Source organism: Neomonachus schauinslandi, chromosome 1 (genome assembly GCF_002201575.2).
Source record: "Neomonachus schauinslandi chromosome 1, ASM220157v2, whole genome shotgun sequence".
NCBI lineage: Eukaryota > Metazoa > Chordata > Mammalia > Carnivora > Phocidae > Neomonachus > Neomonachus schauinslandi.
Window position 1 is genome coordinate 201,173,040 of NC_058403.1, and position 18,673 is coordinate 201,191,712.

The following is an 18,673-nucleotide window of genomic DNA, read 5'->3' on the forward strand; positions in this document are numbered from 1 at the left end:
GCTACGGTCTCCTTGCGCGTTGGGCTTCGGGTTGGCGTGAGGGTTAGGGTTAAGGCCAGGCAGTTGTCTGCCGTTAGCTGAGATCCAATGCAGCTCTGCCCCCAGGATCTGACCTCAGGGCCCACCCCACCCACTCCTGAGACACCCTTTGTCCCCACTCTGCAGCCCAGACGGGCTTCCTCCTGCAGCCAGGGCCCCCCAGCCTCTGAGCACTGCCAGGGTAGGGGCGAGCTGGGGATCCTGGGTGCCAGGCGGCAGGCGTGCAGTGCGGCTGGCATGCACGGGCCAGGCAGCGCAGCACAAGCTCGGGGCCCGGTGCCGGCTGGGGTGCCAGGGGTGCAGACGGCCCAAGCGCCCCCCAGCCTCGCCAGGTGCAAACAGGCCTCCGCCTTCTCTCCCTGGGCCTGGCTGGCCTCCTCTCCCCACCCACGTCATCCCTGGAGGGGCCTGCCAAAAGACAGCCCCCAGGGCTTCCAGCCGAGGACGTCAAGGGGCCCACCTGGCCAAGTGCTGGCTCCCCAGAGGCTCCTTATTGAGCCCTGGCCGGGCTTGATTGAGATGAGCCCCCCACGCCCTCCCCCACCACCTCATCCCTTCACCACTGGAGCCAAGTGCAAACGCTTTCTGGAGCCCTGGCCCACGGCTTGGCTGGAAGGGGCTTCCTTCCAGCACCTGGGGCTGGCACAAGGCCTCCAGCCAGACCTTGCTCCGTCTCCCAGCTCCATGCCCCTGGGGCCCCTGGGAGCCTGCTCCCTGCCTGCCCTGGTGCCATGGGGCCCCTCGCCATCTGACTGGGGCGAGACTGGCAACCTTAGCCAGCTCTGGAGGCAGCCAGTCCCCCCGCCCCACCATCTGGCCCTTGGGCCCTTCTGTCTTCTCTAGGCAGCCAGGCAAAAGCAATTTCCTTCCGGAAGACTGCCACTGGCTGGAATCACTGCTCTTCCCTACCCGTCCGAACACCTGGGCCAGTGTTCAGGGCTAACCGATCTCCCTGGAGTCTGGGGCCCCCTGTTTCTCTCTGGCCCAGACAGAATCCTGCCAGTCTGGGTCTTTCTGCACTTTTGCCTCCAAAAGGCCTTGGGCCTGGAGACTTCAGTGACTGAGGGAAGGTGGGAACCTTGCCATCCAGGCACAAACACCGGAGGGCAGGGGCTGTTCATCTCCTCACAGAGATGCTTAGAAGGCCGGGGGGTGGGGGTGGGGGGAACCAAGGCAGCTGAAGCGGAGCCAGAGGCAGAGAGAAGCTCGGGCCCGGCCACAGCCCGGTTCACCAGGCTGTACCTGGGATCCACACACACATACATGTGCATGTGTCACAGGAACGAACCATGCAGCATTGATGCCCATGCTCAGATCCCCCAGGCGGGGGCCTCTTGATGCAACTAGACACACTTCCCCATACAGGGCAGGGGGAGGTGCAGAGTGGATCCACTTCCGTTTGGCAGACAGGACACTTCCCGCCAGGCCACTAGGGCGACCACGCAGGGATACCCAGCACCCGCGCACGTGCCAGGGACGCCGAGGCCTCAGCCCAGGGGCTCATTTACCAGAGAGACAGGAGCCGCTGCCAGGGCCTCCCCCAGATATCCGCTGGGCTGAAAATGCAAAGAACCGATACTTTGAGACACTCCTGCCTCATCCGGCCCCCCAGCGGGATGCCCAACAGGTCCCAGGATACCCTTGGCCCGAGGAGGCTCTACGCCAGCCCTAGCCAGGGCCATACCAGGGGGGTTGCGCAGAGAGACACTCCCTTTGAGGGAGAAGGGGATAGGGGAAACAGAGGAAGGGGAGAGGCAGGAGGAGGGGAGAAAACTCAAACTAGGATGGGCCTTGACAAAGAGGTCAGGGTCTTGGAGCACATTCAGGATTGGCGCAACAGCCCCATGTGTCTGCTCCAGCAAAGAGGCCATCTGAGGAGGGCCATGCTCCAAGGAACCCAGGGGATGCGGAGCTGAGCCAGGTGGACCCTGAGCCAGCCTAGGGGACCCCAGGCCAGTGCCCTCCTGCATCCCAGCAGTAGTGTGGGAGGAGGAGGAGCTGAGGAGTGACTCGGGTGGGTGGGGGACTGAACTCCATGCAGGACAGGCCCGGCTCCACCTGGCCTGTCAACACATGGACAGACGTGGTTGTTTCTGAGGCCCTGTCCCAGAAAAGGGGCGGGTGTGTGGCCGTCTGGTGGACCTGTCCCTACAGAGGCCAGACAAGCTGGGGGCGGCCCCAGCGCCCGGTTCCACTCCCAGGCCCACCTCACCCCTGCTTCCACCTGCAGACCAGGGTCAGGGCACAGCCTGGGGTAAGAGGCCAGCCCGGCACCCAGGCGGTGGGCCTTATCTCTCATTATTTATGATAAGGACGTGCATGGCGGCTGTGTGGCCTGCGGGAGCCGCGTTGTGTGCGTCTCTGCCAAGAAACGTTTGCAGACAAGTGGGGTCAGGCCACAGGGCCTCCTTCTGAGAATTGCTGGGCTTGCGGATTAGTGAGGCAGGATGGAGCCAAGCCCCAGAGGCCCCGAGCGGTTCCCAATGCCGCACAGCCGGCCAACAGGTGTAGCGGCTGCCGAAATGCTCTTGGCCAGACCACAGCCTCACTGTGGGCTCTGCTGACAGGGGACAAGCAGGGGGATCCAGGCAAGGCCTGGCCAAGCCTTCCCAGGGACAGGAAAAGAGTAGGTGGGGGCGGGGGGAGGCGGGCTGCCGCAATTATCTGGTGACCCCAGCTATCTGCAGTGGCCAACACACACGCTTGCTCGCTCTGTGGCCAGGGTGGGGCCCGGATATGACGTGCACCAGGTGGGAGGCTGTTGGGGGGGGCGGGGGCTCACCTGGAAGGGCAGATCCACGGTGCCACTCCCGATCTGGTTCACGTTGGGCAGGGACCCACCGTAGTACTGGCCACGGCTTGGGCCCAGCTGCAGGTACTGAGACTTCTGGAGCTGGAGCTGCAAGAGAAGCCAGCAGCTGCAGTGCAGGCCCGACAACTTCCCCAGCACATCATGAAGAGTGCCACCCCGGGGGGCTCCCAGAAAGGAACCAAGCGATGGGGTCAAGGGCACCAGTTACAGAGGATATGGGACCCTGTGACTCAGATACTCAAAGGAGCCAGGTGTCTCTCCACCCAAAACAGCAGAATCAGAAAGCCAAGGTGCCCCAGGCAGCTCTCCCTAAGCAGGGCAGCGGGCCCTGTGGGGAACTGCCTCCGTGAACCTGGGGGAGCCTTGCTGGTTCACTTGCATGGTTTGTGAATGAGCAACAGAGTATCGGGCAGACGTAGAGCCTAGAGCCCGTGGAGGAGGCCCCTCACCCACCCAGGGGAGCCATTTCTAAAGATTTTATTTATTTATATATATTTGAGAGAGAGAGAATGAGAGAGAGCACATGAGAGGGGGGAGGGTCAGAGGGAGAAGCAGACTCCCTGCCGAGCAGGGAGCCCGATGCGGGACTCGATCCAGGGACTCCAGGATCATGACCTGAGCTGAAGGCAGTCGCTTAACCAACTGAGCCACCCAGGCGCCCAGAGGGGAGCCATTTCTTATCACAGCCAAAGACTGCGTTCCCGGGGCACAGGCCAGAGGCTGTGAATGGACGCCCAGACACAGGAGAAACTGTCTTTCCAATGGCCTGAAGCAGAGGGACCGTCTGAGAAGCACAGTGCTGACTTTCAAAGTGCATGATGTGTGATCCCTCCGGCAGCACACACAGGGCAAGTGGGTTGGCCAGACCCTGTCTGAGTGCTAAGGGGGCCTGCCCAAGCCCCCAGCCTCCTTCTGCCTCTCTTGCTGGCCTCCCTGGAGCTGGGCCCAGTGGAGGGCTTCATCTGGGATGGCCGAATGCCTGCGCAGACCTCCACCCGTCACTCACATGGGGATTTGTCCCACTGGGCCACACCTCAGACCCAAGGAGCCCAGCTCCCTGACTGGCCGAGGCTGCCTCGAGGTGAGGCTGGGACCTGGCCTCCTCTCCCTTGAATAACTGATTCCACTTTCCTGGGAACAACAGCAGATGTCCCTGGCATGGTCAGCGCCACTCGTGGCCCTCAGGGCTGAAGGTCCACGACGCCTGTCCCACTCCCCTTTGGAGGCAGGCGTCGTGTCCGAGGGGTGGTGGCCGGGCATTCAGGGAGGATGGGCGTTCGCTCTGGCCCGGGCTGGGGCGGTTGCTAGGGTCGACACTGTGTACACAACAAGGCCGGCTCACGTTCCCTCACAAACAGCTCCTGGCAGCGCTCCGTGAGCTGGCTGCCCGCACCGCCCCGCTCTCCCACGCCGGCCCCTGCTTCCTGGGGGGCCTTGGATCCTGGAGGGGGAAGTGAGGCTCAGGAACTGGCTGCCCGCCCAGCAGAGCACCTCACCCAGGTAAACAGCTGTTTCCTGCGAGCTGTGGTGGAGTCAGGAGGGAGACGGACCTTGTTCCATCCTTCCCGGGTGGTTCTTGGGGTCTGTGGGGCCCGCCCAGGATCTGTCTCCAATGGCTGGAGACCTCACTGGGAACACCCCACTGTGTCCCTCCCACCCTACAGTCATGCGAGATGAAACAGGCCAGCCTCCGGCCAGGGGAAGGGGGAGACCAAGCAGGGTGGGGCCCCCACCCCTGCCTGGGCACAAGTCACCTCAGACCCAAGACACCCACAGGCTTCCTTGTGGCAGAAGCCTGCACTGCATCCAACTCTCAAGAACCATGTGGCCCCCCACTTCGTGGCCTCGGTTTCCCCCTCCCATTTGTCCAGGAATAGGTGGGAATGCCTGCCATGTGATACAGAAAGTGCTTACACCACAGGCTGAACTGTCAGCTCAGGGAGCCCAAGCATCCTGTCCAAGCACTCCACAAAGCCGCCATGTTCCAGGCCAGAAAGAGCCTGGTGTTGGGGATGATCTACAGGACTGGGGACTGAGAAGATGCTCAGGCTCGCACACTGCCGTGACACCAACCCTCCCAGGCCCCACTTCTGTCTGAGCCTTTCTTTCTAGCAACGGCCTCCCGCCCACCTCCCCACTTTGCTACAGGACTGTCAGGCTTCAGAGGACAGCCTCTAGGTTTGCAGTGGAAGGTGTGTGGGGCCCTGCACTTCTTTGGGGGGATCCTGTGCCTGTCCCTGGTTGCATACTGGCAGCACAGGAAAGTGTCCACCTGGCCTAGAGAAGTCTGGCCTTTGTCCCCAGCTCCTGAGAGGTGGAAGCCCTCTGAATATTCTGCCTGACAAGACTATCTTTGTTTGCCTGGGATCTTGGGCCACGCTGGGTGGTCTATGCCAAGGGTGTGATTTAGGGTAGGGGTCTTAGGCCACGTGGAATCAGCTCGCCCCCTGCAGGGGCTAGAGACGGAGATCACCCGTGTGGCAGTCAGCCGGGTCCGTGTGAGTGAGCCCCAGTAAAAACCCTGGACACCGAGGCTCAGGGAGCATCCCTGGACGGTAGTACACCATGCGTGTTGTCACACACTGGTGCCAGGAAAAGTGAAAGCTGTCCACAAGACTCCACAGACAGGGGACACCCAGAAGTTCCATGCACGGAACACCCTGGGTGTCTCCACCCCAGACACCCCTTCCCTTTGCCGACTGTAACCTGTGTCCTTTCGCTTGTCATAAACCCTAACTGTGAGCATAACAGCTTCCAGTGAGTCCTGTGTCTCTCAAGTGACCTGCTGATCTGAGTATGGTCTCGGGGACCCCCTAACTTTGCAGGAGCTGACTGCCATCCAAGGTCTTGTCAGGAACCCCCAGGAGCAGGGTACCGAGGTGAGAAGTGGGGCCCTGCCCAAGAATCTGCTGCTCAGAGGGCCCACGGGAAGAAAGGACAGCAGAGTGACACCACCAGGCAGAACCTGATGAGCTGCTGAATGTTGAAACTCAAGCCTCTTCCTATTGCCAAGTCACAGCCCCTCGTGCATCCTTCCACCCAGCAGTCCTCACTCTGTGCCCCCCACGATGGCACTTGTCCCTAGCCTCGCCAATAGAGCTCTGCAAACCCAGCATCCAAGCCAGGGCTGTCACTCAGCAGCATCTGCTCATGGAACAAATACGTGTATGAACACGTGAGTGAGTTAATGAATGAACACCGCTACTCCTGCTCTCAAGGGCCAACTTTCACAAGCCAGGTGACAGGCCCATCTGGAGGCCACACAAGCGCCTTTCTGAAGGCCAACACAGCTTCCAACACAATTAGAGGCTCAAGGTCAAAACAGGGCTTGGATGCCTCCCCCCACCCCCATCCCATCCTCATGGCTGTTGGAAAGGGCAGTGCAGAGAGGCCCAGACAAGGCCATCAGGTGCTGGAGGCCACACGCTCAAATAGGAGACCTGCATCTCTCAGGGCGCCCCCTTGCTTGTGGCCTGTGGTCGGATATCCTGGAGTAGGAGTCCCGGCCTCCCAACTATGAGAGTGGACCCCACTCCAGATTCAGAGGGCCTGGGCTGAGGGTGGGTGGGTGCCCCATTAGCCATGCTTTTGCCATAACCTCCCTATCTTCCGCTCTCCCCACTCCTTGGCCCCAAAGCACCCTGACTTTATGCACCTCCAGGGCCTTGGCCTGTGACAGCCCCCCTTCCATGCCCATCCCACAGGGGCCTCCTTGACACCCCACCCAAGGAGTAGCCCCTCCAAGTCACTATCACATCAGCCTCTAGCTTGGTTTGTATTGTTTTTAATAAAGTTTTCATCACAGAAGTTTCAGATTTACAGAAAAACTGCAAAGATGGTACACTGTTCCCCAACACCCCTCAGCCAGCTTCCCCTAAAGCCACCCTCCTGCCTTACTGGGGCAAAATTAGGAAAGTGGCGGTGGTGCGGCACGCCTGGCCGATCCAGACCCACTTGTGTGAAGCCTCCAGTGTGCCTCATCAGGTTTGCTGCACTGGAAACACCCTTGCTCCAGGACCCTGTCCACCATTCCTATCTGGTCCCCACCAGATGGCGGGGACCCAAGACTCACGGTCTGCTGGTCACACTGTGTCTGGCGCCAGGACCGTGCGTGGTCATGCTGGACCCCCAGTAAGTACTACCACGTGTCTGCCTTACCTCCCACCAGCCTGCTGCAGCCTCGGATCTTTCCAGAACAGTATTCCCAGTCCATGCCTCTCAAACCCTCTTGCTCTGAGATTTGAACCGACTAAGCAAGCAGCATCAGGCCCTAGGGGACAGAGGTATCTCAGGGTTGACGCCATCCACGATCAATGGCCACGAAGCTCAGCGCAGACCTTGGCCACCCTGCGCTCAACGTTTCCCCGTGCCAAGCATTACAGATGGCACCCCCGGTGTCCCTGAGCCCCCGCCATGGGCACAGAGCCCTTCCCAGCACATTTACGCTACCACAATAGTCCTACCTTCAGTGTCCCAGGGCTACCGTAACAAAAGACCACAAACAGGGTGGCTTAAAACAGTAAGAATTTACTCTCTTATGGTTCAGGAGACAGAAGTACAAAATGAAGTGTGGGCTGGGTTGGTTCCTTCTTGACGGTCTGAGGGAGAGTCTGTCCCAGCTCCTGGCAGCTCCAGGGCTCCTGGGCTTGTGGCCACATCGCTTCAGCCTCCGCCTCCATCCCCTCATGGCCTTTCCCTGCGTGTGCCTCAATTCTCCCTCTACTTTCTCTTATAATACCTGTCACTGGATTCAGGGCCCACCCTAATCAAGAATGATCTCATCTTGAGCCCCTTAATTACATTTGCAAAGACCCTCCTGCCAATAAAGTCACATTCCCAGGTTCTGGGGTAAACACATGGACACAGGTTTTGGGGGGATACAAGTCAACCCAAGAGAGGCCCTCTGAGGGGAGCACCAGCACACACCACTTTCCAGATGGGAAAAGCAAGATTGGCCAGGCAAGGGAACTGCCCAAGGTCCCCCAGCTTAGAAGTGGCCGAGCAGGGCATGGACTTCACTTCTGGAACTTGACTCCTGCATGACCCTGCAGACCAGCAGGCAGCTGGCGCCACAGTGTCAGAGACCATGTGGCATCGTGGATGAGAGCACACCAGTTCCTCTGGGAGCCTCCAGTCAGAGCACCGATCCGATGACAAGTCTACCACACTGACTCCGTCAAGGTGGGACCCAACACAGTCTCTCTGTAAAAAGCCACTTGGGGTCCAGCCTCAGCCTGAAGACCCTTGTTTCCAGGGAGGCCACCCCCACTTCTTGACACAGCCCATGCCTGGACTGCCTCCCTTCCCCCAGAACAGTGCACATCCCCCACCTTTGTCCATGCCCACACCCTCTGCTGGCCTGCTGGACACACCCCCTCCCCCCCTTCCACCCTGGCAGTATCCACCAGCCAGGCAGAGGGGAAGCCACAAGGCTGGGGAATGGGGGCCGGCGGCCCTGGAAAGGCCTGGCGTGACAAAGACACATAGTTCTTCAGGGCAGCCCCCAGTCCTCCAGGACCCCACACAGGATGCAGCGACATCCCTACCTGCCAGCTCCTCACAGTCCTCACTCTATAGATGAAGCTGGCCTTGGCTCCCCCCCACCCCCCACCCCTCCCAGCAATCGTCGTGGCAACTGGCTGGCCTTCTAATGAGATTAAGGGGAGCAGACCTGCTGAAGGCTGAGCTCTGTCCTCTGCAAAGCCAAGGCAGCTGTGGGGGCCGGGCTGCAGAGGGCCAGGGAGGAGCTCTGTGCTCCAAGTGGACCCTAATACCACCCCCCCCCCAACACCAAAAAAGGCCTGCATGGTCTGTCTGGCCCTCTGCTCTCCACCACCAGAGCAGGTCGCTGCCTCGGGGTGTTCGCACTGGCACCACTTCCTCCACGGGGTCAGCCCAACACTGTGCCCCTCACCTCCACAGGATCGCCTCCTCCACAGCTCACTGTCCAAACCCACCTGACTGAGGTCCATCTCCTCTCACCAGACTGTCAGCCCCACAAGGACCCTGGCACAATGGAGTGGCTTGGCATCCACAGGCAGAACCTTTGTCTGGATGAACATGTGAGTGTAGGATGCACTCAGAGTCCCAGGCAGGGACAATTTTTCTCCCGCAACCACACAGGACTACCTGCCCCCCTCACCTCCTCAGGTAAAATGAGGCCCAAGGGAGAATGGCCAGCTGCCCAAGTACAGAGAGGCAAAGAACCACCCATGAGAGGAAAGGTAGAGAGTGAATACTCTCTGGAAAGGATCGGAAACCTGGGGCTCTGGGGGAGACAGCTGTGCACGCACACGTGCCCCACCAGGAAGGTCCGTGACTGCTTTTTCGGTCTTTCTCAACTTACTCATCGAAGTAAGAGTCACATAACATAAAATGAACCCTTTTAGCATGTACAATTCAGTAGCATACAGTACATATGCCACGTTATATACAACCATCACCTCCATCCAGGTCCAGAATATTTCCATCACCCCAAAAGGAGACCCCATCCCCACAGTCAGTCTCCATCCCCCTCCCCCTGGCAACCACCACCCTGGCTTTGGTCTGATGCATTTGCCTGTTCTGGATGTTTCACCCTAAATGGAATCACATAACATGTGGTCTTTTATGACTGGCTTCTTCCACTCAGCACAATGACTTTTTTGGTTCTTTGTTTTTTAAAAAGTAATCTCCACGCCCAATGTGGGGCTTGAACTCACAACCCCAAGATCAAGACTCACATGCTCTACCGACGGAGCCAGCCAGGCACTCCTCACTCAGCACCATGTTTTTAAGGTTTATCCATGTTATAGCATGTGTCAGGGATTCGCTCTTTTTTTATTTTAAAGATTTTATTTATTTATTTATTATTTATTTGACAGAGAGAGACACAGCGAGAGAGGGAACACAAGCAGAGGGAGTGGGAGAGCGAGAAGCAGGCCTCCCGCTGAGCAGGGAGCCCAACGCGGGGCTTGATCTCAGGACCCTGGGATCATGACCTGAGCCGAAGGCAGACGCTTAACGACTGAGCCACCCAGGCGCCCCTAAAGATTTTATTTTATTTTATTTGTATGAGAGAGAGAGAGAGCACGCACAAGCAGGGGGAGCGGCAGGCAGAGGAGAAGCAGGCTCCCCACCAAGGAAGGAGCCCAATGTGGGACTTGATCCCAGGACCCTGGGATCATGACCTGAGCAGAAGGCAGACGCTTAATCCACTGAGCCACCCAGGCATCCCAGGGATTCGCTCCTTTCTGTGGCTGAGTGATATTCCATTATAGGGATGGACCACATTTTGTTTACCAATTCGGCTGCTGATGAACATTGGGTTGTGTCCACCCTTTGGCCATTGTAACTAGTGCTACTGCGACTGAACAGGCAAGTACCGGTAACTGAGTCCCTGTCTTCAAATCTCTGGGTAAATGGCTAAGAGTAAATGAGGGAATGAATTGCCCAGCGTGGAGCCCAATGCAGGGCTCAAACTCACGACCCTCAGACCAAGACCTGAGCTGAGATCAAGAGCTGGATGCTTAACCAACTGAGCCACCCAGGTGCCCCTGTTGTTTATTGTTTTACTGTCATATCTAAAAACCCATCGCCTCCGGGGCGCCTGGGTGGCTCAGTCGGTTGAACGTCTGCCTTCGGCTCAGGTCATGGTCCTGGGATCGAGCCCCGCATGGGGCTTCCTGCTCAGCGGGGAGCCTGCTTCTCCCTCTGCCTGCTGCTTCCCCTGCTTGTGTGTGCTCTTTCTCTGACAAATAAATAAATAAAATCTTTTAAAAAATTAAAAAAATAAAAACCCATCACCTCATCTAAGTCCAGGATGATTCACACTTATGCTTCCTTCCAGGAGCTTTCTAGATTGAGATCTTAGAGTTCGGTCTTTGGTACACTGTGAGTTAATTCTTAAGTTCGTTGCTGCCCCAGCCCCACCTGGCTGGCGGGCCCGAGAGGGCTCTGCAGGGAGGAGCGCCCAGCTGACCCCGCGGAAGCGTGCTGGTACGCTGGAGTAGCGCGGGATGGAATACTGAATGAATGAGGGAATGAATGAAAGCGTCACAGGCGTGTGGCCGAGCGTGGATTACAGGCTGAGTCACCCCTGCCCCCGGCCCCCTGGCCGACTGAGACACTCCCCAGCTGCCTCCTCACTCGTTCCCAAAGTGTAAATACAGAACCAGATACACAAACACCGAGTGCGCCTCGGAATGCCTTTAATCAGGCTCTGCTGCCGCTGCCAAATTCCCAACCCTGGCTGAATCAGAGGGTCCTCTGTGAGCACGTTTTGTTTCCCTTGCTGGTGGCGGCTGTTGAGCACAGACGTTCCGGCTGGGATGTGTGAAGGGTCCCTCGGGGCCTGAGCATAGCACAGCTGGCTCACGGGGGCCTCTCTGCCTGTGAACGAGACCCCAGCCCTGCCAGCCGGCTGCGAGCCAGACCTGGGTGGGGACTTGCAGCAGCTCTGAGATGGGGAGACATGGCTTCACCTCCATTTTACAAGGGGGGGGAACTGAAACACTGAGGGACAACAGGCTTTCCCTGAGGTCACTCGGCAACAGGAGGGGGCCTCAGTTACAATCCAGGGTCTTCCTCCAGCAAGGCCCAGAAGGCCCTTTTAGCTCTTTCTGCCTCTGGGCCCCTGTACCCAACTCATTCTTTTCTGGAACCTTCCATGGAGCTCCTTCTCATCATTTAGGTTTCAGCTCAGTATCACCTCCTCAAGAAGCTCTCTCCATGACCCCCTACTTCTAAAATAACCCTCTGCATTAACTCCAGCCGCCGTAACAAAATACCACAGACTGGGGCAGCTTGAACAACAGATGCTTATTTCTCCCAATTCCGGAAGCTGGAAGTCTGAGACCAGGGTACTGTCCCTGTAAGAGCCCGCTTGCTGGCTTGCAGAAAGCCACCTTCTCCGTGTCCTCACGCGGCCTTTCCGGGTGGCGCGTGTGGGTGGAGAGAATGCCCTCTCCTCGCTCTTCCTCTTCTCATAAGGATGCCTGTCCTATCAGATCAGGACCCCACCCTTATGACCCCAATTCACCTTAGTCACCTCCTCCTCACAGACCCCATCTCCACATACCGTCACACTGGTGATGAGGGCTTCCACGTATGAATCTGGGGGCCACAATGCAGCGCACAGCACGCCCTCACGGATATGTTGCCTGCCGGTGTCTGCCCCATGGGCCGGCCTGCCCTAACAGCCACAGCCCTGCTTGCCAGGCCGCCATGGGCACCTCACCACCGGTGCCTACCTCCAGGAAGTGACCACTGAGAGCTGTAACTGGAATGGGAAACCTCAGCCGGAGTCCTCTGGGAACACCCACAGCTAGCCAGTCCCAGACAAAACCCAGGGACCCCAGGAGTGTCCCAGCAGGAGCCCACAGGGTGCAGGGTGCGGCGGCCTACGAGGAGAGACCTTCTCAGGCCCCAGAGAGCCCCAGAGCCAGTGAGGTAAGGGTGACAAACACGGCATGCTCCCGGGGCTGCCGGGCTACCGAGACATGATGCGTGGGAAATGAGGGATGCCACTGCCCAAATATAAAATGATGCGCCTACTTACTGGGGTCATGGGCTGGCGCACGGGTGAGAGTGTACCTGGAGAGCAGCTCAGGCAGCTGCAAGGGAGTGTGACAAAGCAGGAACAGCCCGAGGTAGATCAGCTCAGCCCCTGCACTAGGCTGACCAGTGGTCCCCAAAATTCACACCCACCTGGAACCTCAGAACGTGACCTTGTTTGGAAATAGAGTTCTTGCAAATGTAATTAGTAAAGACTCTTGAGATGAGATCATCCTGGTTTTAAGGAGGTCCCTAAATCCTATTCCTGGTGTCCTTATAAGAAGAGGACACAGAGGGGTGCCTGCCTGGCTCAGTTGGTAGAGCATGCGACTCTTGATCTTGGGGTGGTGAGTTCGAGCCCCACACTGGGTGTGGAGATGACTTAAAAAAAAAATCTTTAGGGGGGCCTGGGTGGCTCAGTCGTTGGGCGTCTGCCTTCGGCTCGGGTCATGATTCCAAGGTCCTGGGATCGAGCTCCGCATCGGGCTCCTTGCTCGGCAGGAAGCCTGCCTCTCCCTCTCCCACTCTCCCTGCTTGTGTTCCCTCTCTCGCTGTGTCTCTCTCTGTCAAATAAATGAATAAAATCTTAAAAAAAAAATCTTTAAAAAAGAAGAGGACACAGAGACAGGAAAAAGGCCATGTGCAGATGGAGGCAGAGATCAGGGTGATGCAGTCACAAGCCAAGAAGCCCAAGGGTTGCTGGCAGCCACCAGAAACTGGGAGACGGGCCTGGGACAGATTCCCCTTCAGGATCCCCAGAAGGATCCAACGCTGCCCACACCTTGATCTCTGACTTCTAGTCTCCAGAACTGTGAGAGAATAAATTTCTGTCATTTTAAGCATCTCAGTTTACGATTCTTTGCTATGGCAGCCCCAGGAAATGAACTGCTGCAGAGCAGAGTTCATGGGGGCCCAGGGGGAGGCAGGGCTACTCAGAGCCAAGCTTAGGGCAACGAGGGGACCCTAAAATTAAACAGTCCGGGAGAGTCGACCATGGGGACCCTCAAAGAATGAGCTAGTTAGGATCTGGGCAGAGGGAACAGCAGGGGCAGAAGTGAAGGCCCAGGGAGAGAGGGAGGAAGGACAAGGCCAGGCCAGCTCTGATGGGCAGGCACTGCAGAAGCGCAGGACAGGCGACTCTGGAGCCCACACCAGGGCAGCACAAGGGATGCTGACTCAGGGGCTGGTAACACCACAGTGGGCTCACCAGGCAGGGGAGTCTCGGCACATTAGCAGCTACAGAAGGGCCCATTCCCCAAGACACGCCTCCCTGTTAGGTCATGGGAGCACCCATCCATGACCTCATGCCAACCCCACCCCCAGGTCCTGGGGACTGCACTAGGTGGAGCAACAGGGATGTGGGGTCTCACCGAAAACAAAGCTCAGCCCCGGCTACACGTGCCCCCCTCTGGTCTGTGTGTGGGCACCACATCCTACAGGGCTGGGGTGGGATCCAGTGAATAGGGGCCTGGGCAGCATGACCCCCCTCCCCATTCCCTGACCCACATACTGACTGCAGGGCCACAGCACATCACTGTTGGACCCCGGGGGCTATGCACAGCAGACCAGGGGGATCTAGTGTTCACTCACCCACCTCTGCCTTATACAAGCCCAGGCAAGCCCGGGGCAGGCGTGAGGGCCCCAAGCAGGAGACGGGACGATACCTGGTGGAGTCCACACGAGGCCCAGAAGCAAAGCCCAGTGCCGCCAGCACAGCCAACATCAGATGGAGGCCCCCTTCCACCTTCACCTGCTGGAGGCCACGGACGACCCCACACTGTTCAGATGGCTTTTTACATTCCACCTATCTGCTCCCCCTGGCTCCACGTCATGGTGGCCATGGGAGAGGAAGCCGATTGGCCCACATGGGGACAGGATGACCAGCACCCGAAAGCCACCTCACCCCCCATCTGTCTGAGTGCCAGATTCCCACAGCACAGCTGAGCATGTTCGCTGTTGGCCAGGGTCCCCTGAAACAGACGGCCGGCCCCAGGCACACATCAAGGCCCTGTCCATAGGGCCAGCGGCAGCTGGCTTCACCTGTGACTTCTGGAAGCTCTCCCAGCCAGCCTCCACAGGGGCTGCCCAGCCCTGGCCCGCCAAGAGGCTCTGGGGAGGCCACAGGGCTGGAGGGCTCACGGACAGAGGGGCTTTAAGAAGAAGGCAAACGGCATCAAGTCAACTTCTAAAGATCAGGCTTAAACAAGTCACTTGGAGCTGCTGGTTATGACTACGTCCTAGTGTGACTTGCTTTCGGGAGCTGATAAGATCTAGATCTCTGATATTTAGTCCAAACCGCTTGGACCCTGAAGCTCTTTCCGGGTTTTGCTCCTCCACTGCTCGTTCTGTACAGCTAATTAAGCTGAAAAAGCCTGGGAATAAAGTGCAGAACAAGGTTAATAAAGTTCCTCGCCTCATAACAAAAACAAAGAGAGCCAGAAAGAGGGAGAGGGCGGGTGGCAGGGCACCGGGAGAGGGGTGCTTCTCCAAGGGCAGGGACCCTGACCCCAGAGTCTCTCTGTCCACTCCCACTCTCCAGCACTCTCAGAGTTTCCTGGGGCTGCCATGACAGAGGCCCACACACCAGAGGGCTTCTAACAACAGGAATGTATTCCCTCACCACGCCAGAGGCCAGACAACTGAAATCAAGGTGTGGGCAGGGCTGGATCCTTCTGGAGGCTCTGATGGAAAATCTGTTCCAGGCCCCTCTCCCGGCTTCTGGGCGCTGCCGGCAGTCCACAGTGTCCCTGGACTTGTAGATGTCTCAGTCCGACCCCCACCTCTATGTTCACACGACCTTCTGCCTGTGTGTGTCTGTGCTATCTTCTTGTAAGGACACCAGTCTCTGGATTGAGGGCCCGGCCCTCCCTACTCCAGGTCAACCTCACGCTGACTTGATGACACATGAAAGACCTCATTTCCAGGGCGCCTGGGTGGCTCAGTCAGTTAAGCGACTGCCTTCGGCTCAGGTCATGATCCTGGAGTCCCGGGATTGAGTCCCCGCATCGGGCTCCCTGCTCGGCGAGGAGCCTGCTTCTCCCTCTGACCCTCCTCCCTCTCATGCTCTCTGTCTCTCATTCTCTCTCACAAATAAATAAATAAAATCTTTAAAAAAAAAAAAAAAAAAGAAAGACCTTATTTCCAAAAACGTCTCATTCACAGGTTCTGGTTGGACATAAATTTGGGGGCAGGGGACACTCTTCAACCCATCACAGTCACCCCATCCTGCGTCGCCGCGGGCCCCACACCAAGAACCTCCCACGACAGCAGCACCTCAAGCTCAAGCCCCAGGCTTTCTCCTGCAGCCAGCCCTTGGGCCTCCTGGGCAGCGTCCTCCCCTCCTGGGCCTCCGTTTCTTCCGCTGATCAGCTGAGAGCAGAAGGGTAAAGCTAGGTGGCACACGGACCCACCCAGCACCCATCAGCCACAGCGGAAGCAACTGGGACCCTGCCAGGCAGGTGGCTGGCAGTCTGGAGAGTCATTTGGCAGGGTCTGTAAGGAACCTGAACAACGTTCCTGCCCTCTGACCCAGTAATTCCACTTCTGGGAAGCTCTCCTGAGGGAGATCATCCAAAATGCAGATTTATGCACAAAGATGTTCCTGCACGGTCAGTTGTCAGAGCAAGGAGCTACACTGTGCTGCAGGATCAGGCCAGGCCAGGGTGGAGCCTCCACTCTGGAGAAGAGCAGAGGACACGCACCCCCAAGCAGGAAGTGGAGAGGAGGGAAGGCACCCCCTGCAGAGATCAATCCCTGAAGGTTCAGGCAGACCCGGGGTAAGGCCGGGCCACTCCCTTTCCAGGGACGTCCCCAAGTGGGGCTGGACACCAGAGTGTGCAGGGGGGAGGGCGGGGGAGCAGGGTAGCCAGCAGCCCCATAAATGCCCCTTGGGACAGGAGAGGAATTCTCCAGAACAAAGGAAGGGCTGTGGAGAACCATATAACGTGTGACCAAGACCACCTGAGCTCAAAGCGGGGTCCAACACTCCATGTTATCCCCTTCCGGCCAGAGGCTGACACAAACCCAAACACAGGCCAGTGCAATGATCTGGACAGTGAGGGGTTCTGTGAGAATGGGGAAGGCTCCCTGGAGACCATGGGGGGGACACCCCACTTGGATGGAGCTGGGGAAGGGGGATGCTCGGGGTGCAGAGGCCCCACAGAGTTTAGAAAGGAGGTTCCCCCTACTCAGGCCAAGGTTGCCGGAGGACTGGCGGGAGTATGATCCCACATATGGACAGCAGGTCACAGACATCAGCCCGGTATACTCAAGACAGAGGGGCATCCCCAGCTCCAGGCAGGCCTCCCCAAAAAAGGGCACGAGGATGGGAGGGGCAGGTACCCGTGAAAAGGTGAAGTGGGTGGGGGGTGGGCAGGCAACAGGGTTGGAAGCCCCTAAACCGACAAAGTCAACAACACAGTAACAGCAAGATCCAGCCGGTGCCTCCCCCCACCTCATGTGGGTGTCATTTGAGCACTCAATGTGGGTCCACTCAGATACACGCAGTGGGTTCACTTGAGTCCTTGAAAACTTATGTCCCCATCCTCACCCTTGGAACCTGTGACTGACCTTATTTAGAAAAAGGGTCTTTACAGATGTAAATTAAGGTAAGTATATTGGGATGAAGAAATCTCCCCATGTTATCCAGGTGGGCCCTCAATCCAAAGACAAGGGTCCTTATAAGAGACCCGCAGGGACAAGGCCATGTGGAGACGGAGGCAGAGACTGGGGTCACAAGGTACAAGCCAGGAAACGCTGAAGCCCCCAGGAGCTGCAAGTGGATCCTCCTCCAGAACCTTCGGAGACGGCATGGCCCTGCTGACACCTTGATTTCAGATTTCTGGCCTCCAGACTGTGGGATAATAAACTCCTGCTGTTGTAAGCCCCCCAGTGTGTGGTCCTTGTTACATGCATACCCACAGCGCCCCTGAGCCAGGACAGGTGCTGCCATCTCCCCTGCTCAGGGGAAGCTGAGGCCAGGTGGGTGGGCCCTGAACCCCAAGCTCATACCAGGAAACCCAACCCCCCAAACACAGACAGCACCCCATTACCTCTTCCTTTTATTTTTTTATTAAGATTTTATTAATTTATTTGACAGAGAGAGACACAGCGAGAGAGGGAACACAAGCAGGGAGAGTGGGAGAGGGAGAAGCAGGCTTCTGTGGAGGAGGGAGCCCGATTCGGGGCTCCATCCCAGGACCCCGGGATCATGACCTGAGCCGAAGGCAGACGCTTAACGACTGAGCCACCCAGGCGCCCTACCTCTTCCTTTTAAGGTGAAAATGAAACTGACGTCCAGCAAGCACAAAAAACAACATACCTCCGCCCCAGCCCAAGACCTAACAGCTGTCACTACCGCGTCGCGTCGGCCTCCGCAAAGTGGACAAGGGGGCCCCCGAGGATGCCACTGGGGACCTGTGTTTGAGCCACGCTTCTCTGTAGGTGATGCGGGATGTCACGACTGTTGACACACTGACTCACGTCCTGCCTTCCAGGGGCTCTGAGGGGATGGTGGCCAGGGGGCAACCCTCTCCCTCCATCTGGGCTCCGCATCCCTCCTGCTCAGAAGCCCCTCTGACCATCCAGGGCTCATGGCTCTTTTAGGCAACCCCACCCCCAAAGGGCCCCAAGGCAGGAAACACCAAAGCGAAAAGCACATGCCCCAGAGTTCCCCAGAATGTCCTCCGTCCAGCAGGCACCAGGCCCATCGCTGGGAACGCTGCGCTGAACCTGCCACGGCCACAGTCGCCTGACACTTAATGCTGTGGTGTGGCAGTGCTACCCGTGCCCCGAGGTTGGGGAGCCCCACGGCCGGACAGAGCTCTACACCTGCTGGCCTTGGGAGGGCGGACGCTCACCCTTCCAGGGCCTCTTACATCTACACCTGGCTCACAGGTACTTCCTGAGCACCAGCTTCCGGGGCCGGAACACTGGGGCAGACAGGGACAGATGTGGGGAGACTGAAGGTCAGGGGTAAACAAATTATAAACCGTAGATGGACCACTCACAACTGCCAAGGGATGGAAACAACCCTAGGATGAAGGTGGAAATAAAACGTGGTCCATCCGAGCAGTGGAATATCATTCAGCCATGAGAAGGAATAAACCTCGGACACACGCTACGACGTGGACGAACCTTGGAAACTTTATGCTGAGCGAGAGAAGCCAGACACAAAAGGCCACATTGTGTGTGATTCCATGTATATGGAATGTCCAGAACAGGCAAATCCACAGAGACAGAAAGCAGATTAGTGGGTGCCAGGGGCTAAGAGCAAAGAGGTGGGGGGAG

At 57.9% G+C, this 18,673-nt stretch overlaps 1 protein-coding gene across 1 annotated transcript in view; it reads right to left on the minus strand.

The window, feature by feature from the left end:
- Positions 1-18,673, minus strand: part of CRTC1 (CREB regulated transcription coactivator 1) — a 73,518-nt gene that overhangs the window by 27,415 nt on the left and 27,430 nt on the right. Inside the window, exons 2-3 of the mRNA XM_021683105.1 lie at positions 2,781-2,938; positions 1,868-1,892 (exon numbers count right to left, since the gene is read on the minus strand). Coding sequence (XP_021538780.1) covers positions 1,868-1,892; positions 2,781-2,938 — 183 coding nt within the window. The remainder of the gene's footprint in view (positions 1-1,867; positions 1,893-2,780; positions 2,939-18,673) is intronic.